Raw genomic sequence first — 17,679 nt, 5'->3', positions numbered from 1 at the left:
GCTCTGATGGGGAAATCATTGTATGTAAATTTTAAGCAAAAGTGCTGGTGCTCTCAGGCAGACTTTTCAAGGAAAGCCTTTGCCTTGTCCTTGGGCTAGGAGAAAAGAAGGGAGTGGGGTTTTGCTTTCTGGTTTAAGGACGGGAGGCCAGGAAGAGAAAGGCGATCTGTTCCTCTGCCTGTCTTCTCCTTGGTGCTGTTCCTGTCGTAACCACTAGGGAGCAGTAGTGTTCCTTCCCTTCTCCTAGTCGGCTGGGGCCGGGAGGGGGTGCTACCCACGGATAGTCTTAGTCTCGCTGGGCTCTGAGGCAGCGCCCCTGGCCGGCTTTGCCTTGGCTTCCGCGGGCCAGCGTGACCCCACGCCCTAATTCCTCCTTGGTGAGGGGCAGATTGTCTCCTTCCTCGGGCCTCCTCCTTTCTTTGGTCCTTCCTTTACCCTTGCTCCTTTAGCTCCTGTAGTTCTCGGGTCTTAAGTCTCACTATGTTCTGCCTGCCTCGCGTGGTCTCACAGCCCACCTCCTCAGACGGTCATAACGTCCCATTCAAGCCTTTTGGCCCATCTGTCTCTCTCCCCATAGCTTTCTGGGTCCCACTGTCTGTGTTGGAGCCTCCGGGCTCCCTCCTGTTCTAGGTACTGTGTGTCTGCCCCGAGAACAGGGAGCGCACATCAAGACGGAGGAATTTTTGTGCAGCTATTTACTGGGTGTCTTTCTGAGGAACAGGTCTGTGCAGTTCAGTGAGGACGGCTGTGGGGCAGCCGCTCCCCAGCTCAGCTTTGACAGTATCTCAGCCTTCTCTTCTCAGCCTGAGCAGCAGCCAGGAACAAGGCTCTGAAAAGAGGAAGAGGGCAACAGAAACAAACAAAAAAAAGAAAATCTCTTCTATTTCTCCATCACTCCGTCTTCCCTTTTCTCCGCTCCTCGCCCCAGGAGGGAAGGAAGCATTAGGGAGAGAAATGGAATGAAGGGGCAGCAGGGGAGCTCTGGAGACTGAGGGCCATTTTGGAGCTGGAAGATTCCTCTCAGGGGACGGCTACACCCTCAGAACTCTCCACCCTCCCTTGGCTCCAGGCCTGCCTCCTCCCATCCCCCTCGGTGGCAGCAGCCTTGTAATTTAAAGCTCTCTCTGTCGCCTCTAATGTGATCCTCTCGTTTTATTGACTCTCTCTGCCGTCTGTGGCGCCCCTTCACATCAATCTCCGCTCTAATCACACCGCCGCCACTGCCTGCTGTCTCCCCTAACCCCTCTCCTCCTGGGCCCCAGCCCTTGCTGCCACCTTTCCTTGGACTGTCCCTCCACTTCCACCCTCTGCCTGGCCTGCCCTCTTCGCCCCCTCCCTCCCCCAGAGGCAGGAATGCCAGGGCCCTTGAGGGGCACCTTCTCCCCTTCCCCGCCTCTTGGTTGTGCACCAAGGGAGAGGAGATGCCCTTAAGGACAGCCCGGACCTACAGGAGGAATGGCAGCAGTCTGAGGGTGGACAGGACGCTTGGCCCGGGGCTGGGGGGTAGGTGGAGGGTGGCTTGGTTCATCATCTGGTTTTGCACCATCTCCAGCGAGAGCTGCAGACTGAGTTCCAGGTAGGAAGCGCAAGGAGAGGGACACCGGCCCAGAGAGGGAAGGAAGAAAAGAGTGAGGAGGAGGGAAATGGAAGGAGGGGGGAAAAGGTGAAAAACTAATTGCTGCAGTTAAAGGTTTATAATAAATAGAGGGTGAGGGGGGAGAAATGCGGAGAAGTGGGGGGAGGAGTGGGGGGGCGCACTGAGGCAGAGATAAATTTGCAATTGAAATTCTTTCCTGTAGAGGAGGAGGGGGGAGGTGGGGAAGAGATTTGCAATTTTAAACAGCTGCCGACCTCCCCTCAGCTGTCTGGGTCTCACCCACAAGCTAGCCCAAAGCTAAAACTCCTTTGGTTTCTAGCTAGCAATCAGCTGGGTCTTTTTCCAGGCCTGGGAAATAAAAGCTTTGGAGAAAGGATCTGGGGCTTAGGTCTTCCTAGTACCTCCTCTGAAGTTGGAGCTGGAGTTGGGAGGCAGGAGGAAGCCGCTGAACGATGGGATGTAGGCGCGGTGACCCCGCGGGCCGGAGCACCACCCAGGTCAGCCCTCCGTGGCAGGGCCCCGGAGAAGCCCCTCGGGCCCAACCTCAGTCCTTCTCACCAGATGGGGCGGTGGAAGGGTGGCAAGCCCCCATTGTGGGGGGTGACAGTGGATTGTCAGACCCTCGTGAGCCAGCGCATCTACCCCCAAGGATTCTGCGGGGGGACACCTTTCTCAGACAGGGTCGGGCTTCTGCTTTCTGGGTATCTAGGATAACCCCTCCATCTAATTCCTTTACTTCCCTCTTGGTTTTCCAACGACCTCCCCACCCCCTCCACCCCTCTCCCAGGTGCTGATTTGCATTTTCATTAGCATGCTGCTCCAGCCCCACGCGGAGCTCCTTAATGGCTCCGACTTCACGCCTGGCTAGCCCCCCAGGAGGAGGGGGGGAGTGGGAAAGGGGGCCTGCAGGCTAGGTGGGGCCAGACTGAAGACCAAGTCCTAATGGAAGAGCCTGAAGGTGAGGGTTAGAGGTGGCCCAGGGAAGGAGAGGCCACATCTCTTCCCGGCACTGGGCTGAGCTCGGAAGGTTAAGTTATTAGAGATTGGCTGATAGTAAAAACTGGAAAGGATGCAAGCCACTTAGGACATGGGGAGAAGTATGGGATGGTGATGTCTGGGGAATTGGTGAGTTGGGTGGGGGCAGGGAGGTGTGGTCATCAAGGTAAAAAGGTTGGGAGCAGCCTGGGAGGCCAGGTGCTTCTATTCAGCTGGACGGAGCCCGGGAATTCTGATTGCTAGGCGGTTGGAGGCGGTTTTGGTCTGTATTGGGTCTGAGAACCAACCAGGTAGTTGGAGGGGCCCATCTGGGCCCCACCGGTCCTTTTCTCGTTTCACCTTCTTGGACCTGCGTGACAGTCAGCAGCTTGCTCAACCTCTCTGTAAAGTAAGGTGGTTGGTTGTTACATTAAATGAGATTATTGATGAAAGCATTTAGCACAGTACCAGGACTGTGGCAGATGGACCTGGATAGCTTCTAATAATAATATTACTGTTACTTTTTTTTTTTTTTTTAATCTCTTTGGGGAGGAGGAGGTTAATCACATTGCAGCTGTTATCTTCCAACTGGCCAGGGAAGCCTCTGCCTATTCCGCGTGCAGTGACTAGCGATGGATGATCTGGAGGGCACCTGCAGGCCAGTGAAAGTTCACTGTGGCCTCCCTTGCCAGAGGACCTTGACTTAGGGCAACTACCCCTTCAGTGAGTGGAAAATCTGAGGGTCTTTCCTAGAGTTCATTCATTCAACACATAATGTATTGACTACACGTGGCAGGCATGTTTCATGGTGCTAATGATAGAGTAATAAATAACACAAGAGTTCTTGCTCTCCTGGCATTGACCTTCTAGAATTCTAGGCAGAAATATGTAAACCAGGAAATAGGAGGTAGTGGTAAAGCTCTGAAGAAAATAACCCCCAGGGCCTGGTAGCCTCTGTAGGGAGGGAAGGCCTGTTGGAAGGGGTGACAGGTAAGCAGAGACCTGAATGAGCAGGAGCGACTAAACAGAGGTCTAGGCTGTTTACCTTAGGCAAGGCCCTAAGGTGGGAATGAACTTGACATGTTTGAGGAACGGAGAGGCCAGTGGACCGCTGCTAGCCAGCCAGGCGGGGTGGAGGATTTGAAGATGTGTCAGAAGTGGGTAGGCATTAGATGAGATAGATGCTTTTGTAAATCAGGAACAGAGTTTGGATCTTATTCACAGTGCAGTGAGAAATCATGGACAGGTTCTAGGCAGAAATAGAGTTTACGTTTTAAAAGCTGCTTCTTTGTAGTACAACTTTTTTTTTTTTTTTTTAAAGATTTTATTTATTTATGTGAGAGAGAGGGAACACAAGTAGGGGAACTGGGAGAGAGAGAAGCAGGCTTCCTGCCAAGCAGGGAACCTGATGTGGGGTTCGATCCCAGGACCCTGGGATCATGACCTGATCTGAAGGCAGCCGCTTAATGACTGAGCCACCCAGGTGCCCCTACAATTTACTTTTTTTTTTTTTTTTTTTAAGATTTTTACTTATTTGTTTGACGGAGAGAGAGCACAAGTAGGCATACAGGCAAGCAAAGAGCCGGATGCGGGGCTTGATCCCAGGACCCTGGGATCATGACCTAAGCCGAAGGCAGAGGCCTTAACCCACTGAGCCACCCAGGTGCCCCTACAATTTACATTTTAAAAGATGCTTCTTTATGATAACTGAAATGTGCTTTAAAACAATATGGGAAAAGGGGAAATGGGTGAGGATATGGATGGAACAAGACCAATCATGTGTTGGTGGCTTTTGAAGCTGAGTGATGAGAACAAAAGGGTTCCTGTACTTTTATATAGGTCTGGCAGTTTTCTTTTAAGATTTTATTTATTTAGGGGCACCTGGGTGACTCAGTGGGTTAAAGCCTCTGCCTTTGGTTCAGATCATGATGCCAGGGTCCTGGGATCAAGCCCTGCATCGGGCTCTCTGCTCAGCGGGGAGCCTGCTTCCTTTCCTCTCTCTCTGCCTGCCTCTCTGCCTACTTGTGATCTCTGTCTGTCAAATAAATAAATAAAATCTTGGGGCACCTGGGTGGCTCAGTGGGTTAAGCCACTGCCTTCGGCTCAGGTCATGATCTCAGGGTCTTGGGATCGAGTCCCGCATCAGGCTCTCTGCTCAGCAGGGAGCCTGCTTCCCTTCCTCTCTCTCTGCCTGCCTCTCTGCCTACTTGTGATTTCTCTCTGTCAAATAAATAAATAAAATCTTTAAAAATAAATAAATAAATAAATAAATAAATAAAATCTTTTAAAAAATTTTTATTTATTTGACTCAGAAACAGAGATCACAAGCAGGCAGAGAGGCCGGCGTTGGGGGGGGGGGGAGCAGGCTCCCTGCCGAGCAGAGAGCCCAATGCGGGGCTCGATCCCAGGACCCTGAGATTGTGACCTTAGCCACCCAGGCACCCCTTCTTTTATTTTTTTAAAGATTTTATTTATTTATTTGAGAGAGAGCACACGCGTGAGAGAGAGAAAGCGTGAAGGGGGGGAAGTTCAGAGGGAGAGGCAGACTCCCTGCTGAGCCAGGAGCCTGATGATGCTGGGACTTGATACCTGGATTCCACCATCATGACCTGAGCCAAAGGCAGGTGCTTAACCCACTGAGCCACCCAGGCACCTTGGCATTTTTCATAATTGAGAATTAAATGAAAGATCTTTCCTGCTGCTGGATGGAAGGAGACTGGGCTGTAGGGGCAGTAGTGGAAGTGGAGGCCACTATGTGAAGTCTGTTGCCCTGGTTCAGGAAGGGCAGTGGCTTGGGCCACGATGGTGCTAGTGGAGAGGACGCTGGTGGAGGGACAGGACAGGTGTCTGAGAGGTTGCTCTCCAGTTGCATATGAGTGGGAGCAAGAGGAACCTTATAGGTTTTTACTGATTTTTAAAAAATTTATTTATTTGATAGCACAAATAGGGGGAGGCAGGCAGAGAGAGAGGGAGAAGCAGGCTCCCCGAGGCAGGGAGCCCGATGTGGGACTCGATCCCAGAACCCTGGGATCATGACCTGAGCTGAAGGCAGAGGCTTAAGCCACTGTGCCATCCAGTTGCCCTTGGTTTTTATTGATTTTTTAAAGATTTTATTCATTTGATAGAGACAGACAGATTGAGAGAATGAGTGGGAGGAAGGGCAGAGGAAGAAGTGGACTCCCCCCTGGGATCACGACCCGAGCCGAAGGTAGACGCTCAACCTCCCAAGCCACCCAGGTGCCTGCCCGCTTTTTAGCTTTTTTGCCTAAGCAACCAGCTCAATGGAGGTACCAATTTTTGAGAGAGGAAAGATGGGAGGACCAAATTCAGGGGAGAAATACAGAGTTCTGATTTTGAACACGGTAGGTTTGAAGACTTAGCACTAAGGCGAAGCTTCACGTTGGCAGACGGTACCTGAGTCTGTGCTCGGGAAAGAAGTTAGTGGGGCTGGAGTATCTGGAGGGTCGACTACCTGGCTGAGTGTCTCCTGCCACCTCACGGCCCCGCTCTCTCTCCACGTTTCCCCTGCAGGGTACTGGCTGTCACGCTGAGATGAACCCCCAGCACTCCTCCGTCAGCAATGGCTACCCTTAACGCACCCTCTACCGCCGGCGCCACCCCCACCCCTGGGCACCATGCCTCGTCCCCGTCTCCGGACACCTCCTTCCCCAGCACCCCCGCTGACCCTGTCACCAAAGATCCCCCTGCTGCCCCCTCCAGCTCTGAGAGCATGAGGCCCTCAGAGCCGGGGGGACAGGCCCTGGAGCTGGGCTGTGGCCTCGTCCCACCAAAGGAGACTGGGGAGCCCCGAGAAGAGCCTGGCTGTGGTGGCTTCTCACCAAAGGACCTAGGAGTTCAAGAAGACAAGGAGCAGGAGGAGGAAGGAGGTGGGCTCCCACCCGTGGACCTAAGCAACCATTTGTTCTTCATAGCTGGTGGTGAGGCCTACCTCGCAGCCAAGCTGTCCCTGACAGGTGGCAGTGAACTGTTACCAAAGGGCTTCCCTTGGGGCGAGGTGGGAATCAAAGAAGAGCCCAGCCTGCCCCTCCTTGCCCACTCGACCCCTGCACTCCTCACTGCCCTTCATATCCAACATGGCTTTGACCCAATCCAAGGCTTTAGCTCTTCTGACCAAATTCTGTCCCGTGATACCTCAGCGCCATCTCCGGCCACCTGTGAGGGAAGGGATGGAGCCTTCTGGAGCTACCAGCTGGCTCCAAACCCACCCGGAGATCCCAAAGATGGCCCTATGGAGAGCAGGGGAGGAGACCACAGGGCACTCTTCTGGCTCTGCCTCCTGTGCCGCCTGGGTTTCAGTAGGCCCCAGGCTTTTGTGGGTCACACACAGTCTCATGGGGTGAAGCTCACCCCTGCTCAACACTTGGGCCTGCCCAGTAACGCAGCTGTGCTCCAGGTGGGAGAGGAGGGCTGCACGGCCCTCCTCAGCTTTCTGGAACCAAAACCACCTACTCAGTCCCCTCTAGAAGGCCCCCCCAACAACAGCAGCACAGCGAGCACAGAGGCAAACGGACCCCCGCCCGAGAATGGCCCCACTGAGGCCAAAGCCCAGGCACCTGTCCTGCCTGCCGACGAAGTCATGGCCCTCAGCCCTCCCTCCCCGCCCGCAACCCCCGCCACCTGGGACCCCAGCCCAGCCGAAGCCAAAGAATCACAGATGGCAGCAGGTGAGGCAGGGCCAGATTGGCTCTCCGAGGGGCAAGAAGAGGACGGAGGGCTCTGCCCCCCACTCAACCAAAGCTCACCCGCCTCTAAGGAGGGGGGCACTCTCCCTGCCCTCGTCGGCTCCCCTGAAGACTCCAGCGACCCACCGCAGCCCTACCGCCTGGCTGACGACTATACCCCGGCCCCCGCAGCCTTCCAGGGCCTCAGCCTGTCCAGCCACATGTCTCTGTTACACTCTCGCAACTCCTGCAAGACGCTCAAGTGTCCCAAGTGCAACTGGCACTACAAGTACCAGCAGACCCTGGATGTGCACATGCGGGAGAAGCACCCTGAAAGCAACAGCCACTGCAGCTACTGCAGCGCGGGCGGCGCGCACCCCCGCCTGGCCCGGGGCGAGAGCTACAACTGCGGCTACAAGCCCTACCGCTGCGACGTGTGCAACTACTCCACCACCACCAAGGGCAACCTCAGCATCCACATGCAGTCGGATAAGCACCTGGCCAACCTTCAGGGCTTCCAGGCGGGCCCAGGGGGCCAGGGCAGCCCCCCAGAGGCGGCGCTCCCCGCTGTTGCCGGGGACAAGGAGCCCAAGACCAAATCTTCCTGGCAGTGCAAGGTGTGCAGCTATGAGACCAACATCTCCCGCAACCTGCGCATCCACATGACCTCTGAGAAACACATGCAGAATGTGCTGCTGCTGCACCAGGGGCTGCCGCTGGGCCTGCCACCTGGGCTGGTGGGGCCAGGCCCCCCGCCACCGCCAGGAGCCGCCCCCACCCCCACCCCTGAACTCTTCCAGTACTTCGGGCCACAGGCCCTGGGGCAGCCTCAGGCTCCCTTGCCCGGCTCTGGGCTGAGGCCAGACAAGCCCCTGGAAGCCCAGCTGCTTCTCAACGGCTTCCACCACCTTGGAGCGTCTGCTCGCAAGTTCCCCACACCTGGTAAGTAGCCTGGGTTCTGCACCCGGTTCCCCTCCTCCCTTCCCCGGGCCCAAACTCCAGGCCCTATGTGCTCCCAAGGGCCAGAACCCCCCAATCCCCCTCCCCCGGTAACCCCAGTTCCCTCTGCACTGCCCTCATTTGCCCACCCACCCATTTCCTTCCTTGGGCCACTCATTTGTCTCTGTCCCCCAGCCCCTGGCAGCCTCTCCCCGGATACCCCCCTGCCTCCAAGTCAGCTCCTGGGCCCCTTGTCCGATGGCCTGCCCACCTCACCGCCCCCAGACGACAGCCCGGCCCTGAAGGTGTTCCGCTGCCTGGTGTGCCAGGCCTTCAGCACGGACAGCCTGGAGCTGCTGCTCTACCACTGCAGCGTGGGCCGGAGCCTCCCGGAGGCTGAGTGGAAGGAGGTGGCCGGGGACACCCACCGCTGCAAACTCTGCTGCTACGGCACCCAGCTGAAGGCCAACTTCCAACTCCACCTCAAGACTGACAAACATGCGCAGAAGTACCAGCTGGCCGCCCACCTAAGGGAGGGTGGTGGGGCCGTGGGCTCCCCTGCCCCAGTGCCCCTGGGAGACGGGGCTCCCTATGGCTCCGTGCCCCCGCTGCACCTGCGCTGCAACATCTGTGACTTCGAGTCCAACAGCAAGGAAAAGATGCAGCTGCACGCCCGGGCTGCAGCCCATGAGGAAAACAGCCAGATCTATAAGGTGAGGGAGGCAGGAAGGGCCTGGCCTTGGAGGGGCCTGGCACAGAGCCCCTGGGACAGAGGAGAGGAGAGGGGCACGGGGATGGACCAGGGAGACACCCACGAGTGGGAGAGTGAGGGGAAAACCTGGAGCGGGCAAGATTGGATAAAATGGCAAGTATGTACCAGGCTCATCGACTTTTTGGAGATGATTATGGAGAGGAGACCAAAGGATGATGGACACAGACAAAGTGAACCCAGTACTTTATTCAACTTTTCTGGTGCTTGGGACTAGAGAGGTGGGGTCTCTGTCTGCTTAGGCCATCTTGTCAGCAGTTCAAGGGGATGGAAGCAGACTCCATCCCCCTACCAGGAGGGAGTCCAGGATTGGGAGGAGGAAGAGGAGGAGATGGGGGAGGAAGAGCAATCCTATCCAGGTGGCCAGAGGAGGGCAGAGGGAGTGTGCAGGGTGGGGGTGCTTCTGCTCAGGCTCCCTTGAGGGAGGCAGAGGGGCCCCTGAGATCGAGAGGGGCCTGTCCCTTGGGGCCTGAGCACCCTCTTTCCACGCTTCCAGTTTCTGCTGGAGATGGAAGGGGCAGCAGCCGGGCCCGAGCTGGGGCTGTTCCGCTGCCTGCTGTGTGCATGGGAGACGCCGTCCCGCCTGGCTGTGCTACAGCACCTGCGTGCACCGGCCCACCGCGACGCCCAGGCCCAGCGGCGCCTGCAGCTGCTGCAAGGCGGCCCCACGGCCGAGGATGGGCTCTCAGCGCTGCAGAGCATCCTGAGCTTCAGCCATGGGCAGCTGCGGACTCCCGGTGAGGAAGCGGGTGCTGGGGCTTGGGAAAAGGCAACACCCGTGAGGAGAAATGGGTCTGTGGACAGTCGAGAGCATGAGAAAGGAGCCCCCATGAAGGCGTGATGAAACCGGGTGTGGGGAACAGTGGGGCGGCCCGGGGGAGACTCTTGGGAGGGAGGAGACAGAGGAGGACAGAGGCTTTGCTGGGTGGTGAGCAGAGAACGGGAGGGGAGGGGAAGGGAGGAGAGGAAGAGTCACCTGGCAATTGCGAATGGTAAGCGGGGTTCCAGCAACACTAGCTAGGTGTTGGGGGTAGCAGGCGCTGGTCAGGAAGGAGAGAGGAGGTAGAAGAACAGAATGGAATCCGCTTCATGCTGGGCAAGAGATGGGAGCTGTGGTCCTGGCCCTAAGGCAGCAGGGAGCAGAAGCCCTTGTCCGGCTCCCCAACCTCTTCCTGTCTCCTAGGAGGTCTTCAGCCCGAAGGCTGGGCTTAGGGTCCCCCTTAGGCAGCTGAGGTTGTACCAACAGATCAGGAACAGCCAGCCAGGCACCACTGATCCAGAGGGTGCAGGAGAAGAGCCTGTCAGAGGTGGGCACGGGCATCCGGGCTTGCAGGGGCCGGCGGCGGGCGAGGGTGAGGGTGCGGGCAGCAGGAACCAGGAACAGGCCGCATTGACTGGTGCTAATTGAATTGCCAATATGCTGGCTGGAGTTAAGTGCCGGAGGGGCCCAGATCAATAGCTAATGATCCTGGCGCAGGGCTGAACGGAGTTAAGGAACTTTAACACTTTAATTAGGCTGCCACCGAAAATAAATTCCTACACATCTGTCAATTCTTACTTGAGTGGTAATCTCCTCTCCCAGATAGACCTGCTGCCTCTCTGCTCACTGCACCTGCTTCCATTTCAGGCCTCACCTTCCTTCTTCAGTGCCCCTCCCTTTATGGTTCTGGGCTCCCTGCTTCCAGGACCAGTCAAGACAGGGAGCCAAGTTGGGCCCCATCTCTGCTGCCTATGGCCAGACTTGCTTCCTCATCCTGAAATGACGAGGGCTGGGCTCATAGAGAGGATCTCTTATGCCCTCCTAGCTCTAATCCCATCATTTCTCCTTCATCCTGTATTTCTTTTTGGCAGCTTTTTGTCCTCTCTGGCCTGGTGGCTCATCCATCCATCTTCTCCTCCTGGCTGCTTGTCCTGCTTCCTCTGCCCTGTGTCTTCCCTTTCCTGATGCTTCACTCTTTTATTAAGCCGACTCTCCCCTCCTCCTACACAGGCAAGCCTCCTGTCACCCCCTTAGCTGAGCCGCCCACCCCTGAAAAAGATGCTCAGAACAAAACAGAACAATTGGGTGAGTTGCTCAACTGGTCCCTTTTCCCTCTATCCCTGCCCCATTTCCCGCCCCGCTCCCCGCCCTGTTCCTCATACATTCTGAGATGCAGAGGGGATATGGCAGTAATCTAGATGCACAGCAAGGCCTCCTGGGCACAGGGAGCCAAACTGATGCAAGAAAGGACTCACCGGAGGGAAAGGAAGAGGGGGAGCCCCAAAAGGCTCAAAACTGGCCATCCCGCTAATCTGGGGTCAGCCCTGCTGGGCCTTCTCTCCCTGTATTGAGTACAGCAGCTTTGTATTTTCCTGCCTTCCCCCCTTTCCCCAGAGCCTACCCTCTACTCTGGAAGCTCTCTGCTACAAATCAGGTCATCTTAAGGGTCAGGGTTGGCAGGGTGGGGGTGGGGATGGGCATCTGGAAAGGAAGAGGGAGGGCTGTCAGAGTCTCTTTAATCTCCTCTCTTTTTCAAAGCTTCTGAAGAGGCAGAGAGCAAGACTGGCCCTCCAGGAGACAATGCCAACCAGACCACGGTCAGAACTGGGGTAACCGGGAAAAGCTGGGGTCAGGGGTCTGGTGTTACTGTGATCTGTTCATATTCTAAAGCCTAAAATTCTCCTTGGTAGAGCTTTACACACAGATTTCAGATTTAAAGGTAGATGGAATTTTGTCAGGCTTGTGACTTATCTGAGAACGCCACACTGAGAAACGCCACCTAGGGCCAGTCAGGTGTTCAGCACCACAGAGGGGCTGGAGGACAGAGGGAGAAGACAAGGGTGGGCAGGACTTGAGAGAGATGGGGAGACAGAAGCTGTGTGGAGGTAGGAAAGGCTGAAAGCAGGAGGACAGAGGGGGTAAGACACAAGTGAAGAAATGAAAAGTGAAAGCCCAAACCATAAGACTAGCTGCTGCCCAGCTCTCTCTTCCTGTCATGACCAGAAAGACACAATGGTCATCTCCTGCAGAAGGCCCTGAGCCTGCAGGGAAGCATCTGGGCACCCCCTTCCTGAGGGTTGAGGCCCCAGCCCAGATGACTGACCTAGATAGCAAACTCCACAGCTCTCTAAGTCTGGCCTCAGGGCTTGGCCTGGGGTAGGCAGGACCTGGGTGGTTTAGCTCTGTGGCTGCGAAGTGGTATTGTGAGGGGACTCCCAGCCTGGGTCCCACGGCACCGCGCTGCCCCTCAGCTCGCACCATTACTGCATTCTCACAGATGACAATGCTGGCTGGGCCTGCCTCCTCGCTCCTGTTCCCTCCTGCAGACCCAATGCAGATGTCTGCTGCTAGGGCCGAGGGCTTTAACATGAGCATCTGGATGCCCTTCCTTTCTGGCCATTCCCTCCCCCAGTATGTGGGCTTGGACCAGTGGCACCAGCCGGCAGGAGAGGTTGTGAGCCGAGCTGGGCAGATCTGCGGCAGGCTGGAGGTTAGGCAGTCAGGTGACTAAGGCTGTGGCAGGGCCTTCCCTTGGCCCCGCCCCTCAGGAGGTGTGGGCGGGAATGCGCCAGCAGAGCCAGGCCAGAATTTTCCTGGGCCGCTGGGGGAGCTGTGGTGTTTGTTTACATTAAGAAGGGAAAAAGGAAAAGAGTGGGAGCCGCTAAGCCGCTGGGAGAATGAGCCAGCTTCTGAGCAGACAGGTAGGCAGGACCCCTCTACAGAAGACACTCAGGTTAGGGACCTCGGAGGCGCAGAGTGGGCGGGGATGAAGGAGCAGCCTCTGGTTCCAGATGTGCAGAGGGCCGGGGAGCCATTCCCCAGAGATGACGCTGACAGGGTGGGGGTGGGTAAGAAATTCGGGGGAGCAGGTACAGGGCCATACTGTTAGCTGGATAAATGAGCAAGGCAGAATAGATGGGAAAGACAGAGGCCAGAATGGAGAGAGAGACCCGGACAAAGAAGGAAGGCAAGAGCAAGTCTAGCCCAGGCCTTTGTCCCAATCTAAGGGAAATGAGGGAGGAGCCAGCTTCTTGCCTCTGGCTGGATCCCCATGATGCCTTGAAGCCTTCATTTGGGGCTCACTCCTCCTAAATTGGACGTGAGGGATCTTGCTGTGTTCAGGCACACGGGGTGGGGTGATAGTGGCCCCCCAATTCCCTGATGCCTCCTCCCTTGGCACCCCCTCCCCCCGCTGTGTGTCCCCAGGTGTTCTGCTGTCCGTACTGCAGCTTCCTGAGCCCAGAGCCCGACCAGGTGAGGGCTCACACACTCTCCCAGCATGCAGTGCAGCCCAAGTACAGGTGCCCGCTATGCCAGGAGCAGCTGGTGGGCCGGCCTGCCCTGCACTTCCACCTTAGCCACCTTCACAATGTGGTGCCCGAGTGCGTGGAGAAGCTGCTGCTTGTGGTGAGTACTGGCTGGGCAAGGACCTGACCTGAGGGGAAGAAAAGGCAGGGGTGTCCAGGCAAGTGTGTATTTGTGTGTGTGTGGTGGGGGGGGTAGTGGTGAGGAAGCAGCATTTCACAGGTTTGGGGTGGTTTTACAGTTGGGGAGCAGCACTTAGCAGAGTTTGTCTGGCTGTCTCTGCTTGCCGGTGAGGGAGCTCAGCGTTTCCTTCATTTCCATGAAATCCTGACAAGAGCTGTTCAGCAGCACGCTCTTGCTGCAGCATTGGAGAGGCAGCAGCCTAGGCCCTCTCCTCTGGGGAAGGGCAGAAGGTAGGGGGAGCGAGTCCAGGAGGAGCCCTGAGCTGGGGCTGGGCACAGGTGTGGGCGCAGGTGCAGAGCAGGGCAGGGGGTGGGGGAGGCGGGGTGGGGGAGGCGTGGGTCAGTCACTGGGCTTTCTTCTGTTACAGGCCACAACTGTAGAGATGACCTTTATGACCAAAGTGCTGCCTGGGCCTGCTCTCTGCCCGCTGGGGGATGCCCCAGAGCCCCATGCTCTTGGGCCAGAGGCTGCACCCACCAGAGAACAGGATGCAGGTAAGAATGGGGACAGCAAGCCTGTCAAGGTGGCAGGAAAGGGGACCTGGGCTCCACAGACCAGGAGGGTCTGAAGTCAACCGAGGCAAGGATCGGTTGCCCTAGACATTGAGTAGCCCGTGGGGTCTGACCTTAGACCAAGTTCCTTACTTATGGCCCCTTCTCTCTCCCTCAGAAGACCCTCACCTGACCCCTGAAGCCAGTCCTGATCTTCTTCCTGAGCCTCCCCCGCCCTCAGCTGAGGGCCCAGACAAGCCCCGAGGAAGCCCTGATCGATCCCCTTCTCCAGCCTCATCTCCAGCCCCTCGGCCGGAGGCCCCAGTGGAAGAAATGGCCCCTCCACCCACCATGGCTGAGGAGGAAGAGGGGAGTGTCGGGGAGCCACGCCCCACAGAGCCCCCTCCAGCTGACTCTCGCCACCCTCTGACCTATCGGAAGACCACCAACTTTGCCCTGGACAAGTTTCTTGACCCTGCCCGGCCCTATAAGTGCACTGTGTGTAAGGAATCCTTCACACAGAAGAATATCCTCCTGGTCCATTACAACTCTGTCTCCCACCTGCACAAGATGAAGAAGGCTGCCATTGACCCATCCGGCCCTGCCCGAGGAGAGGCGGGCGCCGCGCCTCCCACTGCTGCTGCCACAGACAAGCCCTTCAAGTGCACGGTCTGCCGGGTCTCCTACAACCAGAGCTCCACCCTGGAGATCCATATGCGCTCCGTTCTACACCAGACTCGCTCTCGGGGGACCAAGGCTGATGCCAAGGTGGAGGGGCCAGAGCGAGGTCAGGAAGAGCCCAAAGAGGGCGAGACCGAGGGGGACGTGGGCACTGAAAAGAAGGGCCCTGACCCTGGTAGCTTCATATCTGGGTTGCCCTTCCTGTCACCTCCCCCACCTGCCTTGGACCTGCACCGATTCCCAGCCCCACTCTTCACCCCGCCAGTCTTGCCCCCATTCCCTCTGGTGCCCGAATCACTGCTGAAGCTCCAGCAGCAACAGCTGCTCCTGCCCTTCTACCTCCATGACCTCAAGGTGGGGCCCAAGCTGGCACTGGCGGGGCCTGCACCCCTGCTATCCCTGCCAGCTGCCACTCCTCCTCCCCCGCCCCCGCCCCCCAAGGCTGAGCTGGCTGACCGGGAGTGGGAGCGGCCCCCCGTGGCAGAAGAGGGGAGTGAGACAAGGCCCACCTCACCCCCCAACTCAACGCCCAGCGAAGCAGCCCGCACTGCAGCCAAAGCCCTTCTAGAAAACTTCGGCTTTGAGCTGGTGATCCAGTACAACGAAGGCAAGCAGGCTGTGCCCCCTCCCCCAACCCCACCCCCACCAGAGGCCCTGGGGGGTGGGGACAAACTGGCCTGTGGGGCCTGTGGGAAACTCTTCTCCAATATGCTCATCCTCAAGACACACGAGGAGCACGTCCACCGCCGATTCCTGCCCTTTGAGGCCCTGAGCCGTTATGCTGCTCAGTTTCGAAAGAGCTATGACAGCCTGTATCCACCGCCTGCAGAGCCCCCCAAACCTCCTGATGGGTCCCTGGATTCACCAGCTCCCCCACTGGGCCCTCCCTTCCTGGTCCCGGAGCCTGAGGCTGGGGGGACCCATCCCTCTGAGGAGCGGAGCCGGGCAGGACGTTGGCCCCCAGAGGAGGAAGAGAGCTCCAGAGGGAATCTGCCTCCCCTAGTGCCTGCAGGCCGTAGGTTTTCCAGAACCAAGTTCACAGAGTTCCAGACTCAGGCTCTGCAGTCTTTCTTTGAGACCAGTGCCTACCCCAAGGACGGAGAGGTGGAACGGCTTGCAAGTCTCCTGGGCCTGGCTAGCCGTGTGGTGGTAGTGTGGTTCCAGAATGCCCGCCAGAAAGCACGCAAAAATGCCATCGAGGGTGGGCCTGTGACAACCGGAGGTGGCAACGGGGGAGCCTCTGGCTGCAGACGCTGCCATGCCACCTTCTCATGCGTTTTTGAGCTGGTGCGGCACCTCAAGAAATGCTATGACGACCAGTCCCCTGAAGAGGAGGAGGAAGAGGCAGAGCGAGGGGAAGAGGAGGAAGAGGTAGAGGAGGAGGAAGCAGAGGAGGAACAGAACATGGAACCCCCCACAGGGCCCGAGGGTCCCTCACCAGAGCCCCCGGACCGGGAAGAGCTGAGTCAAGCAGAGGCAACAAAGCCAGGAGGCAAAGAACCTGAAGGGAATGCCCCTCCCTCACCTTCCCCGGCCCACACCTGTGACCAGTGCACCATGTCCTTCCCCAGCCAAGACCTCCTCGCCAGTCACCGGCGGCTGCACTTCTTGCCATCCCTGCAGCCTAGCACGGCCCCGAACCTCCTAGATCTGCCCTTGCTGGTGCTCGGGGAGCGGAGCCCCCTGGTGGCCGGCACTCTGCCCACGCCAGGGCCCCCGCTCAAACGGAAGCATGAGGAGGGCAGCCTGTCCCCGACAGGCAGTGAGGTGGGCGGGGGAGGGGAGAGCGATCCCCCCAGGGACAAGCGCCTGCGCACCACCATCCTGCCGGAGCAGCTGGAGATCCTGTACCGCTGGTACATGCAAGACTCCAACCCAACTCGCAAGATGCTCGACTGCATCTCCGAGGAGGTGGGACTCAAAAAGCGAGTGGTGCAGGTCTGGTTCCAGAACACCAGGGCCCGGGAGAGGAAAGGCCAGTTTCGAAGCACCCCTGGGGCAGTGCCCAACCCAGCAGTCAAGCCCATCACGTCTACCCCCGCAGCATTTCCCAAGTTCAACCTCTTGTTGGGCAAGGTAGACGACGGGACTGGGAGGGAGGCCTCAAAGCGGGAAGCACCTGCTTTTCCCTACCCCCCGGTTACCCCTGCCGCCGGGCCCCTGCCTCTTCTGCCACCGGGGAAAGAGGCCACCACCCCAACACCAGAGCCACCGCTTCCCCTCCCACCTCCCCCTCCACCCAGTGAGGAAGAGGGTGCCGATGAACCTGCTAAAGCTTCTCCAGAAAGCGAGGCTTGCAGTCCGTCTGCAGGCGATCTCAGCGATTCATCTGCTTCCAGTCTGGCCGAACCGGAGTCCCCTGGGGCTGGAGGAAGCAGTGGAGGAGCAGGAGGGGGGTCTGGGGTTCCAGATGGAATGGGGCAACGGCGCTACAGGACCCAGATGAGCAGCCTGCAGTTGAAGATCATGAAAGCCTGCTACGAGGCCTACCGCACCCCGACCATGCAGGAGTGTGAGGTGCTGGGGGAGGAGATTGGGCTGCCCAAGAGAGTCATCCAGGTCTGGTTCCAGAATGCTCGTGCCAAGGAAAAGAAGGCCAAACTGCAGGGGGCAGCAGCTGGCGGGGCTGGGGGCAGCAGTGAGGGCCCCCTGGGAGCCCAGCGCACCGACTGTCCCTACTGTGATGTCAAGTATGATTTCTATGTCTCCTGCCGAGGCCATCTCTTCTCACGCCAGCACCTCGCCAAACTCAAAGAGGCCGTCCGAGCCCAGCTGAAAAGTGAAAGCAAGTGCTACGACTTGGCCCCAGCACCTGAGGCACCCCTGGCTCCCAAGGCCACACCTGCCACCACATCTGCCTCTCTGCCCCTTGGGGCTGCCCCGGCCCTGCCTCGCCTGGCCCCGGTCCTCTTGTCCGGCCCAGCTCTGGCCCAGTCCCCGCTGGGAAGCTTAGCTCCTTTCAGTTCAGGTGAGTGGGCAGTTGGGAGGGGTTGGACTGCAGAGAGCACCCCTCTCTAGTGAAGGTCTCCTTTTTTTCCTCCTTGACTCTTCCCATTTCCAGCCTCCTGTGGCCTTCC

At 57.9% G+C, this 17,679-nt stretch overlaps 2 protein-coding genes across 3 annotated transcripts in view; one reads left to right on the top strand and one right to left on the bottom strand.

The window, feature by feature from the left end:
• LOC131837207 (serine/threonine-protein kinase WNK4-like) overlaps positions 1-17,679 on the bottom strand; it is a 37,555-nt gene that overhangs the window by 10,366 nt on the left and 9,510 nt on the right. The gene's annotated exons all lie outside the window — the stretch shown is intronic.
• The window catches only part of ZFHX2 (zinc finger homeobox 2), a 32,527-nt gene that overhangs the window by 11,052 nt on the left and 3,796 nt on the right, over positions 1-17,679 (top strand). Inside the window, exons 2-9 of one of the 2 annotated variants that reach the window (XM_059181682.1) lie at positions 6,104-8,196; positions 8,389-8,906; positions 9,459-9,699; positions 10,953-11,027; positions 11,481-11,539; positions 13,149-13,349; positions 13,798-13,924; positions 14,100-17,570. In XM_059181682.1, the coding sequence (XP_059037665.1) occupies positions 6,153-8,196; positions 8,389-8,906; positions 9,459-9,699; positions 10,953-11,027; positions 11,481-11,539; positions 13,149-13,349; positions 13,798-13,924; positions 14,100-17,570 (6,736 nt within the window). In that variant the 5' untranslated portion in view covers positions 6,104-6,152. Of the gene's footprint in view, positions 1-6,103; positions 8,197-8,388; positions 8,907-9,458; positions 9,700-10,952; positions 11,028-11,480; positions 11,540-13,148; positions 13,350-13,797; positions 13,925-14,099; positions 17,571-17,679 lie in introns of those variants that run through there. The other variant, XM_059181683.1, reaches the window with a different exon arrangement.

This window comes from Mustela lutreola, chromosome 7 (assembly GCF_030435805.1).
Source record: "Mustela lutreola isolate mMusLut2 chromosome 7, mMusLut2.pri, whole genome shotgun sequence".
Taxonomy (NCBI): Eukaryota; Metazoa; Chordata; class Mammalia; order Carnivora; family Mustelidae; genus Mustela; species Mustela lutreola.
This window is presented reverse-complemented; position numbering and strand designations above follow the sequence as displayed.